Source organism: Alexandromys fortis, unplaced genomic scaffold, assembly GCF_014885135.2.
Source record: "Alexandromys fortis isolate MF-2015 unplaced genomic scaffold, M_Fortis_MF-2015_v1.1 scaffold_3, whole genome shotgun sequence".
In the NCBI taxonomy this organism is placed as follows: domain Eukaryota; kingdom Metazoa; phylum Chordata; class Mammalia; order Rodentia; family Cricetidae; genus Alexandromys; species Alexandromys fortis.
This window is the reverse complement of record NW_026067909.1, coordinates 1,731,586-1,757,129: the sequence shown is the minus strand read 5'-3', so window position 1 is coordinate 1,757,129 and position 25,544 is coordinate 1,731,586. Positions and strand designations below refer to the sequence as shown.

At 39.1% G+C, this 25,544-nt stretch overlaps 2 protein-coding genes across 13 annotated transcripts in view; one reads left to right on the top strand and one right to left on the bottom strand.

Annotated features, from left to right (window-relative positions):
• Ctbp2 (C-terminal binding protein 2) overlaps positions 1-4,796 on the top strand; it is a 131,865-nt gene extending 127,069 nt beyond the window's left edge. For all 8 annotated transcript variants that reach the window (XM_050137913.1, XM_050137916.1, XM_050137917.1 and 5 more), the window contains 4 exons: positions 294-424; positions 914-1,041; positions 1,420-1,537; positions 3,442-4,796. In XM_050137913.1, coding sequence (XP_049993870.1) covers positions 294-424; positions 914-1,041; positions 1,420-1,537; positions 3,442-3,622 — 558 coding nt within the window. In that variant the 3' untranslated portion in view covers positions 3,623-4,796. The remainder of the gene's footprint in view (positions 1-293; positions 425-913; positions 1,042-1,419; positions 1,538-3,441) is intronic.
• Positions 4,797-6,695: 1,899 nt separating this feature from the next.
• Zranb1 (zinc finger RANBP2-type containing 1) overlaps positions 6,696-25,544 on the bottom strand; it is a 55,070-nt gene continuing 36,221 nt past the window's right edge. For all 5 annotated transcript variants that reach the window (XM_050137920.1, XM_050137923.1, XM_050137924.1 and 2 more), the window contains 8 exons: positions 22,117-22,304; positions 18,078-18,231; positions 15,502-15,573; positions 14,646-14,844; positions 10,225-10,345; positions 9,210-9,339; positions 8,811-9,040; positions 6,696-7,922 (listed from right to left, as the gene is read on the bottom strand). In XM_050137920.1, coding sequence (XP_049993877.1) covers positions 7,704-7,922; positions 8,811-9,040; positions 9,210-9,339; positions 10,225-10,345; positions 14,646-14,844; positions 15,502-15,573; positions 18,078-18,231; positions 22,117-22,304 — 1,313 coding nt within the window. In that variant the 3' untranslated portion in view covers positions 6,696-7,703. The remainder of the gene's footprint in view (positions 7,923-8,810; positions 9,041-9,209; positions 9,340-10,224; positions 10,346-14,645; positions 14,845-15,501; positions 15,574-18,077; positions 18,232-22,116; positions 22,305-25,544) is intronic.

Here is a 25,544-nt window from a genome sequence, read left to right as displayed (position 1 = left end):
TTGGGCACAGGAAGGGATGGACGCAGGTTCATGGGCACAGTGGTGTGCAGAGAAGTGTCCCTGGGACAAAGCAGAAATGGGGGCTGTGGCCCAGCTGGGCTCCCATCCATCCCTTCAGGCAGCCAAATGACTTGACTGGGAGCTCCAACCTTCCATCCCCGTAGCCCCGTGAAGGAAAGCCTCCTGGCCTCCATTTCATCCCAGCCCCGTTCCCTGAACTGCCTCTCATACATTTATTTTAAGCCTCTGTTTTAGAGATCCCCACCGTATGACCAGTTCCTTTCCTTCCGCAGATGCGACAAGGAGCATTCCTTGTGAATGCAGCCCGGGGAGGTCTGGTGGATGAGAAAGCCTTAGCTCAGGCCCTCAAAGAGGGAAGGATACGAGGAGCAGCCCTCGATGTGCACGAATCTGAGCCCTTCAGGTATGTGTGTGGCTGTGTATGCTTCTGGTTTCCTACTAGGAACCCGGCCCAGCACTTGGAGTAGGCACAGTTGGCAGCACCAGTAACCTGGGTAGGGAATTCTGCGAGTGATGCGTAGTGGACTCACTATCGAGACGCGGCGGCGGTGTTGTGAAAACATCCCCAGAGGACATTAGCGAGGGCTGAGGCAAAAGAGCAAGATGGCGGTGTCTTTGATCTACAGACCAAACTGGAGTGTTCATTTTGACTGGAAGGGATCCTAAAGTGGGTGTTTTTTTTTTTTTTTCTTTTTTCTCCTGTCTGGCACACCTGCTCTCATAGTTGTGACTTGTTCAGCAATTCCCTTTGTAATGAAATCTGACACAGGCTTCCCTGCTCTCTGCTGACATACACAGCTCCTGTTCCGAATGGCCTCAGGGCCTCCCATAATGAGCAGTAATTGTATTAAACTTCTCCTGTTTTTTACTGAATACATTTCCATTCACCCAGCTTCGCTCAGGGCCCATTGAAAGATGCACCAAATCTCATCTGCACGCCACACACAGCCTGGTATAGTGAACAAGCATCACTAGAGATGAGGGAAGCAGCTGCCACTGAGATCCGCCGAGCAATCACAGGTGAGCCGCCTCCACCCCCTCTTAATACGGTGCCGTTGTCTCTAGTCCTACTGGGTAAAAGTATCGGCTGAATTAGTTTTTATATGAACTAAGAGCTAAACTTCAAAGAGGAATCCAGCTCCTCACTTACGGGGTAGCAGAAGACAGACAGGAAGAAGGCCCTCTTAGTGGCTTGGGCAGAAACCACTAAGTAGGAAAGTCTTGTGGTCTTAAATATATGTATAGCTCGAGCTGCTAAAGGAACATGCTTCCAAACTGAGTTCAAGAACTCCCACAGAGTTGTCCTCTGACTGCCAGGCATGTGCCATGGCGTACACACACACTGAACACATGCTTGTAAAACAATGCGTATAATTAATCATAACCCGCTTACTCCAGGTCGCATCCCAGAAAGCTTGCGAAACTGTGTCAACAAAGAATTCTTCGTTACTTCAGCTCCTTGGTCTGTCATTGACCAGCAAGCAATTCATCCCGAGCTCAATGGTGCCACATACAGGTGAGAAGGAGAACTGACGTTTCTGGGCCGAGTAGCATCACGTCCTTAGGGAGAAAAGGAGGCAAGAAAAGCCCAGACCTGGGTAGTTGATGTAACCTGGGTCCTTAGATTGGCCCTTCCGGTGTATATTGTATTCTGTTTTCAGTACCTTAAATCCCTGGAATGAATGACTTCTCCAGGGTGTTTTGCGGGGAGGAGCTGCTTTTTGAAACAGTATGTTTGTGTTACCCAAACTGGCTTCAAACCTGTGACCTTCCTTCCTTAGCCTCCTGGGTGTTGGGATTATATGTGCACTCATAGCCCCATGACCAGCCCAGCAAACTCCATGCAGAAAGTGTACACAAGAAGCTCCATAGTAGTTGTCTAGAGTTTAAGGTGATACCCATGAAAGCCCCCTGCAAACTGAGCTTCCTCTTGAATAATGATACCAAGTCTGAAGGAAACTGCTTTTGGGTTTGATTCTTCTGACCAAAGAAAATGTAATATGGAACAGGTACCCTTAAAGGAAGCAACAGTGTCATTTGTGGGTTTTCCCAGGATTGCCCTTCTAGGGAAATGAACTCCACTGATCATGGAAGAGAAAAGTTAGAGCCTGCCTCTGTGAACATTTGGCAACATTTCCATCTGAAGTCAAATGATCCTTTATCATGGCTGATCTCTATGCACTGTAATGTTGAGTCCCACTTCCAACCAGAACAGCTAGAAATATGGCAGACATTGTCGCCCGTTCCCTGTTCTACTCCTAGTACTTGAACAAGTTAGGGAAAGACAGGATCTGGTTTACATATATGTAAGAAAGCTCTGAAGAAGCTATGTATATGCGCATAGATCTCATGGATCTCTATATTCATCTATCTCGAGGTTTCGTTGTTTTGTGGCATAGTCCCACTCTAATCCAGGTCAGCCTCGTGAAAACCTCATGTGCCCCTGCCTTGAGTCTGGTGAGCCACCAGCCCAGGACACTCTTAGCTTCTGACCTCACGTGGACTTTGTGCGCATTACAGTACCATGAACCCTTGTTCATTCATGTTTGTGAGTACCCCTAAGAAACCACTCTCAATTCTTTTAACTAGTAAGACTTTTTGGCCCTCTAGAATCTTCCATGTATGGCCAAGGGTCAGAGGCCTTGTCAAAGGCCTGGAGAGGTGTGAGATGCCATCCTTGTTACCTCAGTTACTCAAGGATGGGTCTCCGGAGTTTGTGTTCACATTGTACCTCTGGAAGCATGCTTTGTGTACAGCTCATCCTTGTGCACATGGTGCCTCATGCCTGCACGTTCAGAGAGGCACAGGACCAGACAGCCTTGGGAGCCACTGTCTTGTGACTTCAACCATCACATCAGTTTCTTCGGTGGCTAACAAACCACATGGTTTTCTCAGTTCTGGAAGCAGAAGTCTGAGGAAAAGCCATGGCGGTTGTAGAGGAGACAGACTGACTGGCCATTCTCCATACTCCCATTTACTATAGAGATGAAGACTTAGGAATTTAGGGAGAAAGCAAACCTTTTAGCCCGTAGAACTTGGAGAACTTTGTGAAATCTGCAGGGAAATCAATCATGGTTACCTCACTTGACTGGCATTTTCCAAAATGCGACCTTGAGTCCAACCTATACAGAGAGTTTTGGTATTTCTAGGTTTTTGTTGTTTCAAACAGAATCCACAAATGTTAGTAATTAGTATGTGCAGATACCTTCCCGTGGTCTAATCGCAGCAAAACCAACCCAGCTGTGATTAAGTTTTTAAAATTAACTAGGTTCTACAGTTCTATATAAAAACCTAGTTTGACCTTACTTTGGGGGAAGGACTAACAAACATTTGTGTGATATCTGATTGGAAGTGGGGAGAGGCTAAGAATTTTGGTAAGTCTAGCCCGGACTTAAGGCCTTGTTTCCCTGTGCCCCTCAGGTATCCACCAGGCATCGTTGGGGTGGCTCCAGGAGGGCTTCCTGCAGCAATGGAAGGGATCATCCCTGGAGGCATCCCGGTGACTCACAACCTCCCTACAGTGGCACATCCTTCCCAAGCTCCCTCCCCCAATCAGCCCACAAAACATGGGGACAATCGAGAGCACCCCAACGAGCAATAGCAGAGAATGCTGAAGGTAATCAATCAGATAAACTTGGGACCAAGAGACAGTAGCAAACAGATTAACTAAGCAAAGGAATTTGGCGGTCTTTAAAACTGATCCTGGACATCACTGATACAGTGTTAAAGCTACAAGAGCTAGAATACTGAAGATGGTATCTGCTTCTGGAAGTGTGGAAAGACTAGGACGTGACTTATTAACGACCAACTTCTGTTATTGTGTGTTAAGTTTTTCATCTGTGCATCAAATCACAAAGAATAAATAGAGCTTTCCTTCATCAGTCCCTTGGGCACAGCAAGTCCTGAGCAACTTGCTCTTGATGTTGCATCAAAAGCTCGAATATTAATAAAAATTGAGAGGAATTCCCCATCAAGACTAGTCCCTTTGGTCTACAGGGGCTGGTTGCCTCCTTTGCCATAGGAAGATTAATTTTGACAAGATGGGGAGGACATTGTGTGCCTGTGCAGACATCTACATGCACAGGATTGAAGAAGTAAAAGCTCCTGTACAGAAGTGTCTCTCAACTCTGAGCAGGCAAAGCTGGTTGTGAGTTCAGTAAAACCCTCTGATGATACAAAAACAAAACAAAACAAAAAAAAAAAAGGAAAAGAACAAAAAGAAAAAAAGTATTAAGTTTCACAAGCTGTTTGTACTCAAATATATTTTCTCAGTTTCAGATCCTCAGCTATTTTATTGAGTGGAAAGTCTTGGACGAGAAGGGTTCAAGAAGAATAATGTTGCATTTCCTTATGTCTCAGGAAACACTTTTTATGGTAACTTGTCAGATTGTCTATGAACAAACCCACTTTTTTAGACATTGATAAATTCTTTTCTTCACGTGATATTTTATACAAGAACACTTCAGATGTGCTATTAGATGTGACTGATTTTAACAAATCCTATTAGATTTGTATCAGCTAGTTACATGTTCTATTCATAGTCTTTTGTGAATCATTGCCTTTTTGTTTTTAAAGATGGCCTATTTCAAGCCTTTGTATAGGTACATTCTTGTTTTTGTGACAAAAGAAAAACTTTAAAGTTGTCCCAAACAGAAAAATAATGGCTATCAGAAGTATGTTTTGTTTAGTGTGAGTTACCGTTACTGTATTTGTTTATTGTAAAGGTGGACATTTAGCGTTCAGTGCAGTTTTCAATAAAAAGTAATTAAAATTTCTGTTAAGTCCTGACATTTAAGTACATCTCACCTATATAAAAGCCCTTGAGATGTCCTCACATGGTCAATCAGCCAGTTTCCAACTCTTGTGGTGACAGTGTCTGACCTCAGAGAAGTCCAAATTAGGTAGGCTATCCTAAAGATGAGGCAGTGCTTTAGAGTGAAGTAAATTCTAGAAACAAACTGGTTAATTTTTCAATTTTTGACTTTAATATGCCCGAAAGTAGGATGTGAGTCTTATCTTTTGGGGGGGTTACAAGATAATTATCACTGTGGCCATAGACTGAGAACTTCAAAGTTCTACTTACATTTTAAAATAGCTTTTAAGTCCCACAATTCCAAGTTTATACTCCCTCAAACTTCTTTTCAGGTGGGTCCTTCCCCATCCTAACTTCCCTATGAAATGACCACACGTGGAAAGTAGGAAGGTAGTAAACACACCCTTGACAATCATGTGTCTTGTCAAAAACATGATGATGAAATGTGGATGAAAAAGAGGTCCCAACTGTCTACACAGCAGTATTGACTTTTATGTCTGGCACAGTATGCCTAAAGGTTAGAAACAGAAGAAGTCAAATCTGAATCCATGGTGTCCCTAGGTTTTGTTTAATTAGAGCATGGTTGTTCAAACAGTCCTTAGAAATAATTATATATATATAAACTGACTCCAAAGAACAACAACATCAGAATAAAAACAAAGTACTGGTTTCAGCCTAGAAAAAGAACCAAAGTCCACACAGTTATAAAAGTATTACTGCTCAGAGTCAGTCTAAAGATACCTACACCTGTCACCCAGCCACGTTTAATCTTTGACAAAATGTATACACTTTTTGGGGACAATAATTATGGCTGTTGGTTTAGTTCAAGAGCTTAACATAGCGCTGATTTTCCAAATGTGTTGGCCTCTCACAGCCAGCCAGGCTGCTACAGAAAGAAACAGCGTAAAGTCCCATTCCTGTCTTGAGCCTAAGAAATGGAGCCATCTCTTATCTTTCCCACAGGGAAGAATGTGATACCCATCAAATTATATGCGGTCAGAGTCGCTGGTCATAAATAAATAAATAAATACAGAGGGAACTTAGGAGAGGACACTCACAAAACCACAGTACATGGGACAAGGCTCAGTCTTGAGCCTGACTCTGCACCACAAGGTTTGGATGCAAAGCAAATCCACCCGGAGACCAGTTTTCCCCTCTGCACTCTGTTGCTTCTTCATTTGGAAGAGGAGGTTTTGCTCAACTGGATCTCTGCCTCCTGAAAATTCAGCTGTACACATGTACAGATGCTGCAGATGCTAAGTACACAGAATAGCAGCCTTCTATAGACTTGGTTATCATTCACTGACCAAAATGAAAACCAAATAGTCAATTTCTAGGAAAACACTGACCACTGGAACAGTAACATTTACCATTTTTGATACCACAGTTCATTTATATGGGGTCACCGACTATGAAAACTACTTTCCCAGTTTTGGCATGCAGCATCAATGACCTTTCATCTTGGGAACACCTTATTGAATGTTCACAAGGAAAAGAACAAAAGACATAACAGCTTATAGGTACTTTTCTCTTTTTAGGATTCCAGCAAACTGAAGGTTGTGTATACTTCAGTACCATCTCATCAGAAAACAAGATTAAAGGGGAAGTGTGTGTATTCGCTATTGTATCAACTGCGTGCCATGTCAGTCTTAAGTGCTTAGCAGGACACTATGTGCCGTGATCCTGAGATAGGTCAGAAACGTTTACCCAGTACTAATACATACCTGAAGTGGTCAAATAAGTCCATAAGGTTTTTCTAAGATTATAGTTTTAAGTTTAAATAATGGCTACAACTAACCAACATGCAAAAAGTCTTGAACTCTACACAGAAATTGATGATTCAATGCATTGACCACCTTACTGCATTTAAAAATCTTTATTCTGTTTGTACTGAACTGTATTCCCAATCAGCCTAAGCAAAGGCATGCCCTTAATACAGCTTTTGCTTTAGAGCAGAGGTGACAATAAAGACAGGACAATTCTGAAGACCCTCTGCATGGCCACCTGGGAGCAGAACAGGTTTGAGTCCAAGTGACTGTCACACAATCGGACACCCAGTGGCAAGCTGAGCCTGCTCCTATTCCATCCCTCCAGGGAATAAGTGCACAAACGCACCTACCCAGAGTCTAGTAAGAACCCCCTTTACAGGGTACTCATCCAAACAAATAAATATTTAAATAATGAATGGGGTAAATCAGGAAACTTAAACCAAAACAAGACCATTTCTATGTAAAAGTTCACTCAAAAAATTGCTAGTTTTTCTTGCAGTTTGTTCCTAAGGATTTGATTTTTATTTTATTGGGCACAACAGGAACTAAATTATTAATAAAAATAAAGGCTTGTTTATTTTTATCTTGCCGTGGATAATTTGTACAAAGTTTCCAAATCTCTGAAACAATGGAAAACGGGTCTTTTACGGTGGGAGCAGAATGTCAGGTTCTAATGAGAATATTTCAACAAGGTTGTCTGCCATGTGCTTTTTATGAGTGCCCATGCTGGGGAAATGTTCTCAGTAACATGAAGATGCTGGTGCACTTTTCCTAGTACATGACTTCTTAACACAACCACATGCTTTACATTCATAGACAGATTTACAATTTGAAAGAAAAAGTTCTGTCAATAAAATTAGGGTTTGGTGAGGGTTTTTTTGTTTGTAAAACAAACTGTAGTTGAACCAAAGTTTTCCATCTCCTCATGCAGATGCACTCGTTTCTCCAGTGGGTGTTGAGCAGAAAGATACTTGGGAGCAGATCCTGCAGGGTGTGGCGCACTCCATGCTGTATATTCTGCTTAGAATACCACACTAATTTTGGAAACATCTCATATCTGAGATGGTATTGGTCTTTTTGCTCCTTAGGTGTGTTTCTTTTCATTCATCTTCCTCATCCTCATCTTCCTCTCCATCGGATAGGGATGTACAAGGCCGGATCTGTCTGTAGCGATCAAGCCATTTTTCTACCATTTGTGTGACCAATGGGTGGTTTCTCCTCCGAGAGCTTTTCTGCATAGCCACTAGAACTCCCCCTTCAGTCACACAGCAGTCCAACCATTCTCTGAGCAGTTTTTCTTGCTGCTCCTCATTACCTAGCTTTTAGAGGAAAATGAAGAAAAGGCTAAGTTAACACAGCAGGTCAGATACTCGGTAGAAATAACCTGAAGCTGCAGTGATAATGAAAAAGCGAACAACCGTTGCAGCCTAACTTCAACCTTTTGTTAGTTTATCATTAAAAAACAGGTTTGTTTTTTTTTTTGTGGTTACAATTAAATAAGGAAACAGCCTCCTCCCAAACACATTTATTTGATATGACCCTTGTAGAAAGTACCAAGAAAGGTATGAGCTTCAGACATAACAAGGTAAGTTTCCTGGGTAAATTACATTTGGGCTAGAATTGTACAAGTTATAGTCTATGATTCTTTTCCTCGGTACTGTACTGTTTTGTGGTCAGTCATTACTAGAATATAAAATAAATTTTTTAAAATGTGTGCTTTCTGGGTATTTTATATATCCTTACTGCCTGGTTTACACTGCTGCCTCTCCCATAGATCCCTATGTTTCTGGACTCCCTAGCTCACTCAGACGAAAGGTCATGTCTCCCCCTCATCTCCTTGTCCCATGCCTTTAAAAAAAAAAAAAAAAAACCTACTGATCCCAGCACTTGGGAGACAAAGGCATGTAGCTGGATCTCTGACATTCAAAGCCAGCCTGGTCTATAAGAGCTCCAGGATAAGCCAGGGGTACACAAAAAACATTGTCTCCCACCCCCCAAAATTGTAGGAGTCAAAAGCCATGACGTGCTCCTTCTAGCTCTCTATTACAAGTCCAGTAACTAGCCTGCTGCCTTTCCAATTTTTGAACAGGTTGGTTTTAGTTTCTGACTGGTGTTTACAGAAGAAAAAAAAAGCAGTTCCTATCACATTTCACACACAACTAGAAGGCACAGGAGGTTGGTTCCTGAGATGACAATATGCTACTCACCTCCTGAGCAGAAAGGAAGTGCACATGAAGAAGCTTCCTCTCGCTGTCAACCAGAGGCAGAAATGTGATGGTGACATCATCATCTGTGTTGAGATTAGCACCAGCACCTCGGTTGCCATACCCATCATTCTCCATGGCAACCAAAGCAGAGAAGTGGCCCCTTGTATAGCCCAGAGCAATTGGACTTTTCCAACAAAAACTCTGTTCCCACAACAAAGGCAGATAAACTCCTAGAAAAAAAGCACAAGAGCATAAGGAACAAGTGCCTGTCTACCACCCAACCCCCATTCCCACCGCTTTTGAAACCCAGGGCTACTGTGACCCTTTTCTACATAAATGAGTGCTTTGAAGCTACAACTACAAACAAGACTACTAGAGTGCTGTTGAGGAATGGCTTACCTTGAAACCGAGTATATCCTAAAGTTTCTCCCCGGAAACTCTTATAGTATTTTACTCCATAAACTATAATTGGTCGTCTAAGAATATGTGCAAGTACAAAAATGTGTGTCTGTTCCAAACTTGCTCCGGGCTGTACAGACCACAAAAAGAAAAGACAATTTCTCTTTAAAAAAGTATTTATTACCACTCCTGGAAAACTGCTATGTAAAAATAGATACTATCTCAATCCATTACCTTGTCATAGAGGTTGACTCTCCAAATTGCAAAGTCCGACAATTTAATAGCATCCTCCAGTATCTATGCATAAGTATCATTCATATCCAAACTTACCAACAATTATCTCAAGGTATCCCTTGCTATCCAATCTTAGATGTACTCTCCAATATCAGAAAAAGATTCAGATAGCAAGGAACATTTCATAAAATGACATTTAAATTTACTGAGAAAGTCTTACCTACAACCAAGTTGTAAAAACAACTTGACTGTGCACAAATTCAAATGGCATTATCACCAACTTAGGTCCATCCTCCCCAACTCTAGCCACCCTTAACAGCACATGACCATGTGGTACATCATTTCATAAGTTAGTCACTGTGGACCCTTCTCAACGGCTATTTGTTCAAAGTAAGCCAGACTGCGCTTTGCCCTTAACACATAAATGCAGTCTTGAGGGAACAGTATAATGTCAAATTCTTCCTCCAAGCTGGACAGCTCAGTTCTATCTGAACCCAACAACTGGAACTAGTGTGGAGGAAGATAAAACAGACATAAAGCCTCTAGTTACACCATGCTTAGAAGGCATCGGTAGGTCTTTGTGTTGGACAGTTGTTACCCTGCAGTGATACAGAGCTCTGTAGTCAGTACCTAGAGCCCAAGTCGACTGCCTACCAGCAGGGAAAGCATCTTTCCTTCACACCACATTGCTTTCAGCATGCTCTGATCAGACTGACTGAACAACTTAAGAGCATGTGGATTACCTCTCCAAAAAAAAAAAAAAAGCTTGGTGCAACCTTACCTGACTAGCTAGAGAGAGTATAAATGCCCAGTCTTCTTGCCATTGTTCTTCCCTCAGTGAAAAATGTAAACCGAAGCTCTGGGAATACCACGATTCCCAGTCTTTCCAGCGTGTGTAAAACCTACCAAGTAAATGTCAAATGGAATCATGGTAAGTAAGCTTTGAACCAGCAGTACAGTGCTCCAAATCTTTAGTGGTTTTTTTTTTTTTTTTTGGCAATTCCTGTCAAGAAATTAGTGCCTGCATTCTGGAAACAGACATCTTTAGCATATCTCCAACCAGAATCTCTGTTAGTTTAATAAACTCAAACCACTCAAAACCAGCCATGGTGCTGTACATCTATAATCTCAACACTGCAGAATTTACAGCCAGCCTGGGCTATGCAGTGAGTCTGTCTCTAAAAGAATGTGTTCAAAATGTCATTTGCAGTATTAAACACAAAGATACCATATTTTTACAGTGATGTAACACTATATGTACATACAATGCCTTGAAATATTCCATCATGTTCTTAAGAATATTAAGATCACATGAATTCTAGTAGGATAGACCTATAATCCTAACATTTGGGAGGTAGACATAGCGGACTCAGGAGCTCAAGAATCATCATTAGCTATGTAGAGACGTTTAGGCTAGCTTATAATAAGACCCCTTATCAGAAAAACAAAACTATAAATGTCACCAGCTTTATGTCAATAAAATCTCATGATTAAGTACTAATCCAAAAATTATTCTTAACTAGAAAAACAATTGCTTCTTTATATTTAACATCCTTTAAAATGCTTTCATATAATAAACTAGGCAAACACAAATTTCACTAAAATCATGCAGCATAACAAGACACAAAGACCTCTGAAGTAAAAGAAAGACATTTAAATTTGAATGATCACATTTTCCTCCAATACATTTAAATTCTGTGGGGGGTAAGAAAAGACAAGTAAAGCTGCAGCAGGAAAAAGTTTACTTTATCTTTAATTTAATAAAAGGTTCTGTAAAAACTAAACTTGAAAACTTCAGAGTTTCTAAAGTATAACATTTTATAGATTTTAATTGATTAAAAATATTTCCAGGCTCAATGGTTAAGAGTACTTGTTTTGCAGAAGACCTAAATTAAATTCCTAAAACCCACACGACATCTCACAACTGTCTGTAACACCAGTTCCAGGGGGATACCATGACCTCTTCTGACCTCTGTGGGCACCAGGTACACATGTGCTGCATGGATGTACATGTAAGAAAAACACTCATACATAAAATGAAAAAATCTAAAAATAAGTTTTAAGCATTTTTATGTTCAAAACCTTCTAACATAACATTTTTTAAAAAGAAATATAAGCACTTCTCTTTCACAATTGCTTAGTGTTCACAGAATTCCATTTGAATGTTTGAAGGGCAATAAATATACAGTTTTGCTAAGCTTAAAAAAATATTTTTTTTGCCGGGCAGTGGTGGCGCACGCCTTTAATCCCAGCACTCAGGAGGTAGAAGCAGGCGGATCTTTGTGAGTTCGAGGACAGCCTTGTCTACAAGAGCTAGTTCCAGGAGAGGTTCCAAAGCTACAGAGAAACCCTGTCTCGAAAAACCAAACACACACACACACATACACACATACATACACATATATATTTTCAAAGTGAAGATGTATAGTTAGAAATACCTTTTAAAATTTATGTCTATTAGTATGTGGGTGTATAGAACCATAGTATATACAGTCAAAAAACACTTGCAGGAGTTAGTTCTTTCCTTCCACCATGGGTCCCAGCCCAAGACAGAATTCTCAATACCTGAAGCTAGTGGGCCCATAAGGACAACCTAAACCTAACGTATATCCAAGCTGCACCATGCAAGTTTAAATTAATATCTAAAAAATTAAATCCCTGTCCATGGATTCAAGGATTCAATACTATCAAGCCTGACAATATTCTTGCCATTAATATACACATTCGATAGAATTACAATCAAAATCCTGGCTGGCGTTTTGTAAAAATTGTTAAACAGATCCTAAAGTTTATATCAGAAAATATAATTTTAAAAAGCTATAGGACTCCTTCATACAAGCACTAAGTCAAAGGATTCACACTTCTGACAGGAAAAACCAAGAGTCTAGGAAAAAAATAAGTTATTTTTTAGTAAAAATAGAGAACAACAATCTTTTCAGTATACTGTACAATTAGATTTCTACAGAACTAAGTTAGGTCATGATAAACGATCAAAGCCCTAAATTCCAAAAATTAAAACTATAAAATTCTAAAGATAAAAACAGAGGATCAAATCTTTGTGACCTTGTCTTAGTTTGAGTTTTGGGTTTCTATTGCTGTGATAAAACAGCATGACCAAAGGTGACTTGGGAAGGAAAGGGTTTCCCTTCATCTTTTATCGGGGGTGGGAGTGGGGTCCCAGACGGAAACTCAAGTCAGGAACTGAGGCAGAAGCCAATGAGCATTAAGGTCTACTGGCTTGCTCAGTTTTTTTTTGTTTTTTTTTGTTTTTTTTTTTTTTTTGGAGACAGGGTTTCTCTGTAGCTTCAGAGCCTATCCTGAAACTAGCTTTTGTAGACCAGGCTGGCCTCGAACTCATAGAGATCTGCCTGCCTCTGCCTCCCAAGTGCTGGGATTAAAGGCGTGCGCCACCACCGCCCGGCTTCAGTCTGCTTTCTTATTGCACCCAAGAGCACCTGCCCAGAGGTGGCACTGCCTCTAGTGAGTTAGGCCCACCCATATTAATCTTTAATCAAGAAAATGCCTCACAGGCCACTCTGGCAGGGACAGTCTTTCAAATGAAATTCTCAATTGAAATAACTACCTTGTATCAAGCTGACAAAACACTAACCATGAAGGACCAACTACAAAAGATGCTAGCCGTGACAACAACAGCATGTATAATTAAAAAATAGCGACAAACAAGACTTATTAAAACCATGACTTGATGGGCGGTAGTGTCACATGCCTTTAATCCCAACACTCAGGAGTCAGAGGCAGGCAGATCTCTGAGTTCGAGGCCAGTGGGCCTATAGAAAAAGTTCCAGGACACTACCCAGAGAAACCCTGTCTCGAAAAACCAAACCAAATAAAACAAAAACAAAAAAAACAACCAAAAAAGAAAAAAACCCTTGACTTTAGGGCTAGAGTTTGCTGAATAGCTAAGAAATTGACTGCTCTTCCAGAGTATCCAGATGGGACCTTCTGCACCCCATCATAACCATCTGTAATTCTAGTCCCAGGGGATCTGAAACCCTCTTCTGGCCTCCAAGCTACGCATGGTATACAGACATGCATGCAGCAAAACACCCATACACACAAAATAATAAATAAATTTACATTTAAAAAATGACTAAACCCTGTCTCGATAAACCAAAAAAAAAAAAAAAAAAAACTTCTGTCCCTCAAAGATATCATTGATCAGAAAATGAAAGCCATAGATGGAAGAAAACATTCACAGATCATGTCTCTAAACAGGGACTTGAAACATAAAGTATATCTACAGCAGAAAACATAACTCTTGAAGACTGAACAAAGAATGCTGGGGCCTAGCTTGGTAGGAGATTTGCTTAGCATGCCTGAAGTCCTGATCTGAGCACCAAACACCAAGGCATTAGAAAAAGCAGGGAAATGAGAGATTTCACCAAAGATTTATAAACATAAGTACATGAAAAAAACATTCCGTACCATCAACCATGAAATAAATACAAATCAAGTGACAGTGAAGATAGCACTTCATGTGCACAAGAATGACTATAATCAAAACAATAAAGTATTGGTAAGCTAAAATCAACACCAGAAAATCTACCCACCTTACAGGGCAATCACATTAAACTTACAAGGCAGACCTATACAGACCTATTTAAACACACATACACACACACCAAAAACCCTGCCATCACAAAATCCAACCAACCACACCCCCTCTGTATAGGCAGACACACATTCTTTCTCTCTCCCTCCCCACTCCTGACCTCATTAAAAATAAAGCTTTTAAAATTTTTTATTTAAGAGATGGTTCAATAGTTTTTTGGCTGGTTGGGATTTTTTTGTTTTTGTTTTTCAAGATAGGGTTTTTCTATGCAACCCTGGCTGTCCTGGAACCCACTATATAGACCAAGCTAGCCTTGAACTCAGAAATCCACCTGCCTCTGTGTTCCAAGTGCTGGGATTAAGGATGAGTACCACCACTGTCAGTAGCTGAGATGGCTCAATAGTTAAAAGTACTTGCTGCTCTTTCAGAGGACCTGAGTGCAACTCCTAGTACCTACATGACAGTTCAAACTGATCCAAGGAGTCCAATAGTCTGGCTTTCTTGTGTACCAGACACACACACAGTCCTAAAAAGAAAATTATATATGAGCAGAAAAGTAGCCCACTACTATAAGGAAATGACCCAGCAAAAGCAATTCTAAACTGAAACAGAAAAGGGTGCCAGCTCACCAATGTGAACAGTCATGCAGGCTGTCATGCAGGGCTTTCCGAAGCACCGAGTCTTTGTCATAAATGCCCCAGGTAGCTTGTAGTACTGAGTCAAGTAAACAATCTCCGGCAGTCCGGTTCCAAAGTGCATACAATCGACTGTCCAAACGTGTAGCCAACTCCAAAGACCAGTTTATAATTGGAGATTCTTCCTCTAGCTCTAGAAGGAATTTAAATAGTAACGTTCATTTTCATGCCTACATAATTAATGTAAACTTTCTAAAAATGTCAAGCATATTGTGGCTCTGGAATAATTATTTAACTTTCAAATCCTTTACAATCTTTTTTAACAAAAATACTTAATACAAAAATATATTCATTCTAGAGTAAGTAGTAGAAAACTAAGGTTTTGGAGTTTTAATTAATTTATATACTTGTTCACTCTATTACAGTCCAAGGCTGTGTCTTTTCTGTTCTGCACTGTTGGTTTCAGGGTTGCAGGTCAATCCAAGACCTTGCATATGAGACCACTATGACACTGCTCTTAAGGACTCACATTTTTAATTTAAAACAAGGCAAGAAAAAGACAAAATGAACCACTTCCTACACTAAAAAAATGAAACGGGCTGGAGAGATGGCTCAGGGTCTAAGAGCACTTCACTGACTGCTCTTCCAGAGGTCCTGAGTTCAATTCCCAGCAACCACACAGTGGCTCACAACCATCTATAATGAGATTTGGTGCCCTCTTCTGGCTTGCAGGCATACATGCAAGCAAAACACTGTATACATAATAAATAAATAAATTATAAAATAAATAAAAATGAAACAGGTAACTGATTTGGTAAAGGGTAAATTACACTATTCATCATTTACTTACCTTTTTGAACATCTCTATCAAGCACCTCATCAAATAATTTTTCTTGAACTGTTGGAGGCAAATCTTCAATATCTACACAGAAAAATCAGGCTTAAAAGCAGTTCTCATATTTAATAACAATTTAAATGCTAGTTTCTAATAAAAACAACTCTTTTCTACTGAAGCTGTCAGATATCTATGTTTAATGTTGTATGTAACATGACATATATATATATAATTTTATAAAATTTCCTTAGTTACATTACTAATATTCTTAAAGTTAATATAAAAAATAATGTGTAGACAAATGCTTATAGATTTTTATTTTTTCTTTCTCTTAATATGGGGTATTTTTTTGTAGAAACCTCCCCCCCCTCCGCCCCCGGTTTTTCGAGATAGGGTTTCTCTGTGTACCCCTGCTTGTCCTGCAACTCACTCCGTAGACCAGGCTGGCCTTGAACTCAAGAGATCTGCTGATCTCTGACTCCCAAGTATTGGGATTAAAGGTGTGCACTACCACTGCCAGTCTTAAACCTGTTATTTGCAAATTTAAGAATTTCTCACAAAAGTTAATGAGCCATGCACTTTGACCCACAATATTTTTGTAGCCTTCCTCAAGTACTCTAGGTTCTATTTAGGTTACTTAATAGAGCACTCTACTGTATAAAAAGCATTACCCTTAAAAGCCTCTGGGGGGGTGGTGAGGGGTGGCCCAATGATTAAGACAACTAGTTGCTCTTGCAAAGGACCCTAGGTTCAAGTCACAACACCTACATGATGGATTATAGTCATCCTTAACTCCAGTTCGAAAGAAACTGATGCCCTCTTCTGACCTCTGAGGCACACACTTAGTGTACATGTACACATGCAAGGAAAATATTCACACTTATTCATTAAATATATTTTTTAATTTTAAAGTTTTTTTTAAGTTTAATTTTTTTAAATGGTATTTTCAATTCTTTAAAAAAAAAAAAACCTATGTATGGTTTGGCAAGATGGCTTAGAAGGAAAAGTCACATGTCAAGTCTGATTGTCTGAGTTCAAATCCCCAAGACCCATAGGATGGAAGGAGAGAACCAATTCAGGTAAGTAGTACTCTAACCTCAATTACATACCATGACTAGCAAGCACATGCACACAAGAAGAAAATATAATAATGATTTTTTAAGCCAATACCTTGAGATAAGCTTAATATACAGTATATTATATGAAATTTACTGATTCTAAAAGGCTTCATTAGCCAGGCATAATGGCACAAACCTTTAATCCAGCACTCAGGAGGCAGAGGCAGGAGGATATCTGTGAGTTGAGGCCAGCCTGATCTACAGATCAAGTTTCATGACAGCCAGAGGTACAGAGAAACCGTCTCAAAAAACAAAACCAAACAAAGGCTTCATTATTAACCCTTTCCACATATAAATACTTCTGATTACAAAAGACTGAAAACACTCGGGTACCAGATAGAACCTTTACTTGAAAAAAGAAAAAGTTCTTTGTTGTATTTATTCAATATCAATTCACAAAAGGCAATCTCCAGACATTTTCAACTATGAGAAAATTAAAAACATTAACAAATGCTTCATAAATACAGCAGAAATTAATGGATGAAAAACAGTGAGATACTCAAAGGTTCCATTATTTTTAATTCAAATAACCTAACGTGTGTGTGTGTATATATATATGTATGTATGTATGTATGTATGTATGTATGTATGTATGAATGTATCCCAATTCTTAGTAGTAGCCAATGGGTATATATAGTTTCAAAGCAGAAAGATGTGAAAATTAAAAATAGGAAACTAAAGAATATTCTTAAATAAAAGGAGATGAATAGATAATATATATGTCTCTCTATATATATTATATATGTATATTTGTTTGTTTTTAATATGCCAGATGTGGTGGCATATTCCTTTAATCCTAGTACTCAAGAGGGAGATATGAGTTCAAGGCTAGCCTGGTCTACATTGCAAGGTCAAGGCATAGTCAGAATTACACAATGAGATTCTGTCTCAAGAAAAGGACACATAAGAAATGGAAAATGGTGGCTTCACACCTATAATCCCAGCACTCATGTAGATGAAACAAGAGATCCGTGCAAGTTCTAGATAACATGAACTACAAAGAACTTGTCTTCAAATTAAACTAAAGCCAACAACAATAACAAAAATCATTTACTGTCTTCTAATCATCAAAGTATTTGCTTAGAAACAGTTCTTGCATGACTGACTTCAAGCAGAAACAGAACAGTCAAATCTTAAGATCCTAACTTATGGGGCTAGCGAGATAGCTCAGCAGTTATGAGCACTGGCTGCTCTTGTAGAGGACACAGACTTGATCCTCGGTATTTATATGGCAGTTCACCATTGTCTCTAACTCCAGTTCCAGTGATCTAATATCCTTTTCTGGCCTCCGTGGGTGCCAGAGATACATGTGGTGCCAGATATACATGCAGGCAAAACACTCGTATACATAAAATATAAAAATGTTAAAAACCCAACTTATTTGCTTTCTCACAAAAACATATTTTTACCTCTACATAAAAAAATAACTGTAAGAAAACAGAGACTGCTTTTCATAATAAATTTTGGGGTTACCTGCGGGCAATGTAAATGTTACAAGGTCAGTCAGAAAATAGCAAGCAAAATCTCCCTTTCTCTGGTGAAGAGAAGCAGCTATTTCTCTCCGGATTTGTTCTGTCAGTTCAGGACACACCATTGCTGGAATACATTTTGCTGCTTGTTGAGACACCTTAAATACAGAAAGAAACTTCCTTCTGTATCTTATTTATCATGAATAGACACAAAACATTAACAGCACTTAAATTAGCAAAATTCCCCCAATTCAATTTTTTTAATCTTAAATATACTAGGTATTATTTCCTTGCCAGTGGACATTTATATCAATGGGACAACTATTCAAAACAGTTATGAAATGTGGAATGGCAACAAATGGTACAGATTCCAACTAGCATTCCATCTGCATCTAGTGTGTGGAACAAGGAATGATGGTGCACACTTGTAATCATGATCACTAGAAAGTCTGAGGTGGGAAGACCAGGAATTAAGAGGGCAGCCGGGGATAGATCTCAACCCCCCGCCCCCAAAAAAAAACATTTCTAGGGAAACTCTTTAAATCACTGAAAGGATATGTTAGTAAGTAGAAGTGGACACTCTGTGAGCCAATCAGCTCTGTTCTCTGGTGTTACAAATCTGATGAGAACAAGCTTACTAAAAACCTCATTCCAACCATAAGTGTGACCTGGAGCAGCAAGCCTTATAGTAACCTCCTGAAAGTGTATTTTGCTAACGATGTCGTCTATGCATTACTGCTGCTAAAGTGAGGAGCCAGAGTTGTTAGCTCAGCAGAATTACCACAGCTACAAGACTCCTTATTTTGGTTTTATCACTGATTTCACTGACTGCCAGTAACTATGAAACATTTTACTACATTCTAGCTCCATGAACCCAGAAACTCAAAGTTCAAGTAAATGGAAAAAAAAAAAAAAAAACAGGAACCAATTATCAGGTACTTTCCTAATTACTATTTGTCAGGAACACTCACTGCTAACACGAATACCCCAAATTCTTTTTTAAAAAACTTGGAATGAACCTTGAATACATTTCAAGAGAAACATGAAACATTCCCTTCACCACCATTCTCAAACCTCAAACCATCCTCCCTTAGGCCAGTTGTACTTAACCTGGAGTCCAAGGACTGGAAAAGATTCATGGAGTTTACTACAAAAGAACCTTTCATTTCCTAAGCTAGTGGCCTAAACTAGAAGAAATTTTCTTGCAATGTCTTTAATTTTTAGCACTCAGGAAATGGAGGATTATAAATTCTAAGCCAGCATCAGCTACTCATGCACACACACGTGCACGCTCACTCTCTCCTCCCCTCTCTTTTCTGTTCCCTCCCCCCTTGCGAGGCAGGGCTGTTCTGTGTAACAGCCCTGGCTGTCACTGAACTTGCTTTGTAGACCAGGCTGGTCTCCAACTCACAGAGATCCACCTGCCTCTGCCTCCTGAGTGCTGGGATTAAAATCATGTGCCACCACCACTTGGCCAACATACACACACACACACACACACACACACACACACACACACACACACATCTTACAAGTCATAAATACGGTTAACTATTCTGATAGCTGTATTTCAATAACTAGAATTCCATTGTTATTTTTTTTTCTTCACTAAAATGCCATTTTTCCAGGAGTTCATAAGTCCATGACAAAAAAAAAAAAAAAAAAAAAAAACCTCAGTGAAATCTTGACCCATATCTTACAATCAACATTTTCTTCTCATTCCAAAAGAACTTGGTTCGGTGCTTTTTTTATAGACATACCCTCTTATGTGAGATTCACACCCTACCTTTCTACCCTCCCTTATGGTAAACTTCCCTTCTCTGAGTCTACCCAACCTCTTCCCCTGATGTCAATGGAATCTTACTACAGTAAACATAATGGCTAGCCAATAAAATCAAATTTTCACCTACATGGCATATTTTTTTAATCCCCATACAGTATCTGTATATAATGGTTCCCAGATACTAATAAACTTGAAGTTTCAATTTATATACTTATATAAAGCATACCCAGATGTGTACTGACAAAAATTTAATCCACATTATCTGACTTTCTGTACTTTTATTCTATTTCTCTTATTGTGAAACAAAGTCTCTTATACAAATAATAAAGTCATATTCCTAGGATCACAGTCACATGGATATAATCGCTTATACCTTCATACATAGTTTATTTAATCAATTCTCCACCAAGCTTACTTCACATGCTAACTTCTATTCCTCCTCCAGAAATCTGATGAAATGGGGTTTGGGGTATAGCTCTGTTGGCAGACTGCTTGCCTTATATTCTGCACAAGATCCATCCCATGCACAGTACAAACTAGGTGCAGCAGAGCAAGGAGGTGGAAGAAGGGCTAAAAAGTCAAGGTTATCCTCAGTTTCATAGCAAGTTGCGAGCTAGCCTAGGATACTTGCAATCCTGTGATGGGAAGAAGGCAAGGCCAAAGGAAGAGCAAGAGCGAGGGAGAGAGAAACTTGATGAAATGTGACTTGCTAAGCAGGAAATGAAGATATCTCCCAAGTTCTTTCCTAAGTACTCAAATGGTCATTTACTCACACTATACAGAAATACCCATTCATTTATCCACTTCTCTAGAAACTCAATAAAGGAAGAGTCAACACCCTTACAATTCTATCTTCTCAGCCACAGAGCTTGGAATGTAGCATAGGCACTAAATAAGTATTTCTTAGTTGAATGAACAAATAAAAGTAAGTTCCTATGTGTTTTAATCAAACCTAATGACTCAAATATTATGGAAAAAAGTCTTGCTTCAAAAGGCTATATTGCTGGGAGCAGTGGTGTACATCAGTAGCTCCATCAACTCAAGAAACTGTATGAATATATATTTCATGGCTATATTCTATGTATAGGGATCATGGCTAGTCTAGGCAACACATAATTCTCATCATAAAAGGGAAAGAGAGCCAGATGGTGACATCTTATGCCTTTAATCCCAGAACTTGGGTGGCAGAGGCAGGCAGATCTCTCAAAGTTCCAGGCCAGCCTGGTCTACAAAGCAAGTTCCAGGACAGTCAGAGCTGGTAAACCCTGTCCTGGACTCCCCCACCAAAAACAGATGTTGGGGTGTGTGTGTGTGTGTGTGTGTGTGTTTGTGTGTGTGTGTGTGTGTGTGTGTGTGTGTGTTAAAACAGGCCTACAATCTAAGCAATTGGGAAACGGACAGAAGGATTGATTAGTAGTTCAAGGAGTAGCCCTTGGCTACCTACAATGTTCATTCTGATTTAAAGAGATCCTATCTTTTAAACAAACAAAACAAAACAAAACAAACCACATCAGGGAAGGAGTGCCCTTTAAAATACAATTGAAGGGGCTAGAGTGTAGGTTGGCTCTGTGGTTAAGAACACTGGCTATTCCTGCTGAGTGTGACATGAGTTTGGTTTCTGGCACCCATGTGACATCTTGCAATCAACTATAACTCCAACTCCAAAGGGATGAGACACCATCTCCTGACCTCCAAGGTCACTGCACTCAAATTATACACACACATACAAAAAGCAGGCAAAACACTCACACACTAAAAATAAAAATAAATCTTGAAATCATTAAAAATCTCTTAAAAATTAAAACGATTTTTAACAACAAGTAAAAAAGTTTAAAACATTTAAGAATTTGGGCTGGTTAAGAGGTTGGGAGTGCTGACTGCTCTTCCAGAGGTCCTGAATTCAATTCCCAGCAACCACACGATGGCTCACAAGAACCATTAATGACATCTGGTGCCCTCTTCTGGCCTGCAGGGACATATACAGGCAGGAACAGTGTATACATAATAAATAAATCCTTTAAAAATCATTTAAGAATTTGGAGAAATGCTGTGACATTAAAAATAAAAAATTAGGGCTGAGGATATAGCTCAGCAGTGAAACACTTGCCTAGTATGTACAAGGTCCTACATTCAACCCACAGTATAGCGATAAAAAAATAGAATTAAAAAGGAAACAACTAAAGAACCTATTTCTTCAATATAAAAGAACATTACCAAACACATAAAGCCCTGGTTTCAATAAACAAAATGCCACACTTACCTCTGTAAGTAATATTGCTAACATATCCTGCCTCTGAAAGCGTATGGCCAGGTGTACCAGGGTGTAGCCAACATCAAAAGCAGAAGGACGGTTCAGCAAACGTACTTCATCTGCAGTGAGCTGACGTGCAATGTCTCCTCCTGATGACTTGTATGATTCTATGGCTGCTAAATCACCTTCCACCACCCCTAAAACAAGCACCAAGATAGAAAAAGCACTTAAATCTGTTTTTCTTCAAAAGGCATATACAGGTGAATTCTTTAACCTAAATTCTTTAACATTCCTTTGTACTTCCTGGATCCTGGGACATCATTTACATGTCCTAAAGAAAATAAGGAAAATTAGTATTTCCCTACCATTTTAAATTTTCTTTCTGGAACTAGAACTGCCTAGTTTGGCACTTACCTCACCATCATGGCTAGGCTCCATACTCTGGCAGACTTTAAAGAACTGTTAGAATACAGTAAATGGATTAAAAATGAATAAGGACAACATAGTTTGAGAAACTAGACTTCACAGAAAAAAATGAGCCATTATTGTCTTGCATTCATCCTGATGGCAGCAAAACCCAGAGATACACATGTGCTTCCATTTAGTGTATGGCTATTTCTGCCCTTTACCCTGAATTTTTAAAACAGAATAAAACAAAAACTAAGCTTTCTACACTGCTGTGTAGCTCTAAAATAATTTTCATTTTAAGTAAAAATTGACAGCATTTTGAATTAAGAATCTCCCACAGTCAAGACTTCCTTATACACATTACAAATTGTTCATAAATGGCTGCATGTGTCGGTTCACAACTGTGTTGCAGCTCTCCCTCTGGGAGTTAAAGGCAGGAGGACTTGCGTTCACGACAAGCCCAGGCTACATAGAATTCCACTGTGTTAGAGAGCAATATCTCTAAAGAAAGTGGGTCGTATACATCTTTAATCCCAGGGCGTGGGAAGCGGAGGCAACCAGATCTCTGTAAGGCCAGCCTGTTCTATACACTAAGAGAAAGGGGGGAGAATGATAACTGTTAAAACTTATACTACACGATTTTAAATATGCTAAAACAATTAGGAGCAGGAACAGAAAACAACATTTTTTCAAAGCCATAAACCTTCCATCCCCATTAAATCATTTTATTAATCTTAACACAAATTAATGTTATGATAGTAATTACTTAACAATATGGATAATAAACAGCCTGGGGGAGGGGATGAGAGTGTATATTAGCTTTCAATAAATACAGTAAAATGAATTATCAGACCAACTATTTTTCAGTGCTTCCTAAGTTATATCAGAAAAATAAAGTCCATCTTCTAAGTAAAATGCTAAGATTAAAAATATTCTTAGTGTATTTTTAAAAAGGCATTTTAATGCCTTTTTGAATTAGGAATTGAGATAAAGACACTCCTTATATATACCTAATACAATGAAACAGTCCTCTCTTTATTAAAGACAACCAATCTTAAAATTGACCATTTAATTCCCACACTCACTGGATGTTTGTTGCATCCTGGATACTGTGCTACAGCAATAAGATCACAAAAGACACTAAGCACATGATGCTTATTCTCCCCCAAATCCTTTTAAATCACATCTGTGAGGAATGAAGGTCAGCTTTAAAAGTTTTCAAACTCCTAAGAGTTATGGATCTTTTCTGCAAATCTAAATCCCCACCCACACCCAACATGCACATACAAATTTTTCAAGTTAAGGGCTCATGAGAAAGTAGAAATGATGCTGTAGACTATGTAGTCCCTGTTCTTAGGTGTCTCAGACAGGAAGATCCTGTGATTCTAAGAGCATAACAAGTCTAAGTAACAAAAGTGCAGCTTTCCAACTCAAACAAATAAATAAAAGCCCACTATAGTGGGGGGGCTGGAAATAAAGCTTCCTATTTTTGCCTAGAGTATATGAAGACCTAGGTTCAATCCCAACAACATAAAAACAAAACCAGCTGAAACCCTCATGTTATTAACTAAGAATGCTTCTTACAGAAATTTTAGTTTGTATTTTGGGTCAATACATTTTAACTATAAAAAAATCGGCCCTCATCTACTTTAAACATAAAGGCTTTCAAAACATCCTTGTGAAGAAAGTGCCCTAGAAGTCACTAGGACCAAACTGTAGCAGAGTTAGTATGAGACAACATAACATCTTCCCGAAGTACAAAGCTCAAGAACAGACATAAGTGGTGCTGCTTATTAAAATCATCTACATTAAAGAGTTTCCTATTTCTAATTATATTCAAGTATACAAAAAAGTCTAAAAATAATTTAATGCAATTTGCAATATTTAGAACTAGTTATACTCACCCTATCTCCTTTTGTTTCTATAGGTGTTTTATCTTATTTTGTTTGCTAGGGCCTCACAGTGCAGGCCAAGCCTAGAAACTATGTACCAAAGAATGACCTCCAACTTGAGACAATTCCCCTACCCCGTCTCCCAAGTGATGGAACTACAGGCATGTGCTACTATACCCCGCCCTACAATGCTTCTTTACAAAGACAACGGTTTTCTCCTTCAGTCCTATCAGAGACAGAACCAGGACTGGAGTTAATTCGGTGGTACAGCACATACCTAGCAATCGAAAGGCACTGAGTTTGATCCCCGACTTGGGAAGGAAAACACTGCATCTCTGAACCTCTACAGATTTTTGGCTTAAAACCTAAAAATATTACTATTTATAAAATACATATTACACATAAAATGCTCCAAATTCTAAAAGTAACCCAAGAGCTTGATCAATTTATCTGAATAGACAAAGAGGAAGATTTGTGCATATGTATTCAGATGTACAGACATGTATGAAATTGCTGTGTGTTAAAATACTTTTCCCCCAAGGCACAATCTAAAGCTAAATATCAAGTGACTACTTTCTTTGGTTTAGAAGTAGGAAATATCCTCTAAATAACTGCCTTCACGCTTTAGCTAAGTCTCTGTATAGCTGATGTCTTAGAAGTTCTTAAGAATTCATTTCCTCACTAATATTTCTGAAGAATGTCTGAAATTAGCACTAGCACATGGGGTGGGGACCAACCAGCACACTGAACTGTGCAAACTAAGCCTGGGACTACAATTGACACTACTACTGCCTGCCTGTCGTCCAAGTATCCAGAATTTCAAAAGCTGAACTCCATGTTATATGAATCATACCTTAGAAAGCTAAGTCACATACACAGAACCAGTCAGAACTTTCATTTAACTTGAACATCAAAAATACTGAATTCTCTCCTCCCAATTTTTGTTAAACTCAAGCAGGATTATGTTGTTGTTCCGCAAAACACAAACTGGAGAAGGAGGAGGCAAAAGAATAAGACTCCAACCTTCCCAACACAAAAAGGAACAAAATACCTCTTTTTAATAACGTTTACTGTCTAATGCTTTGGGAATATATGTATATACATACATATGTGTGTGTGTGCGTATATATAAGATCG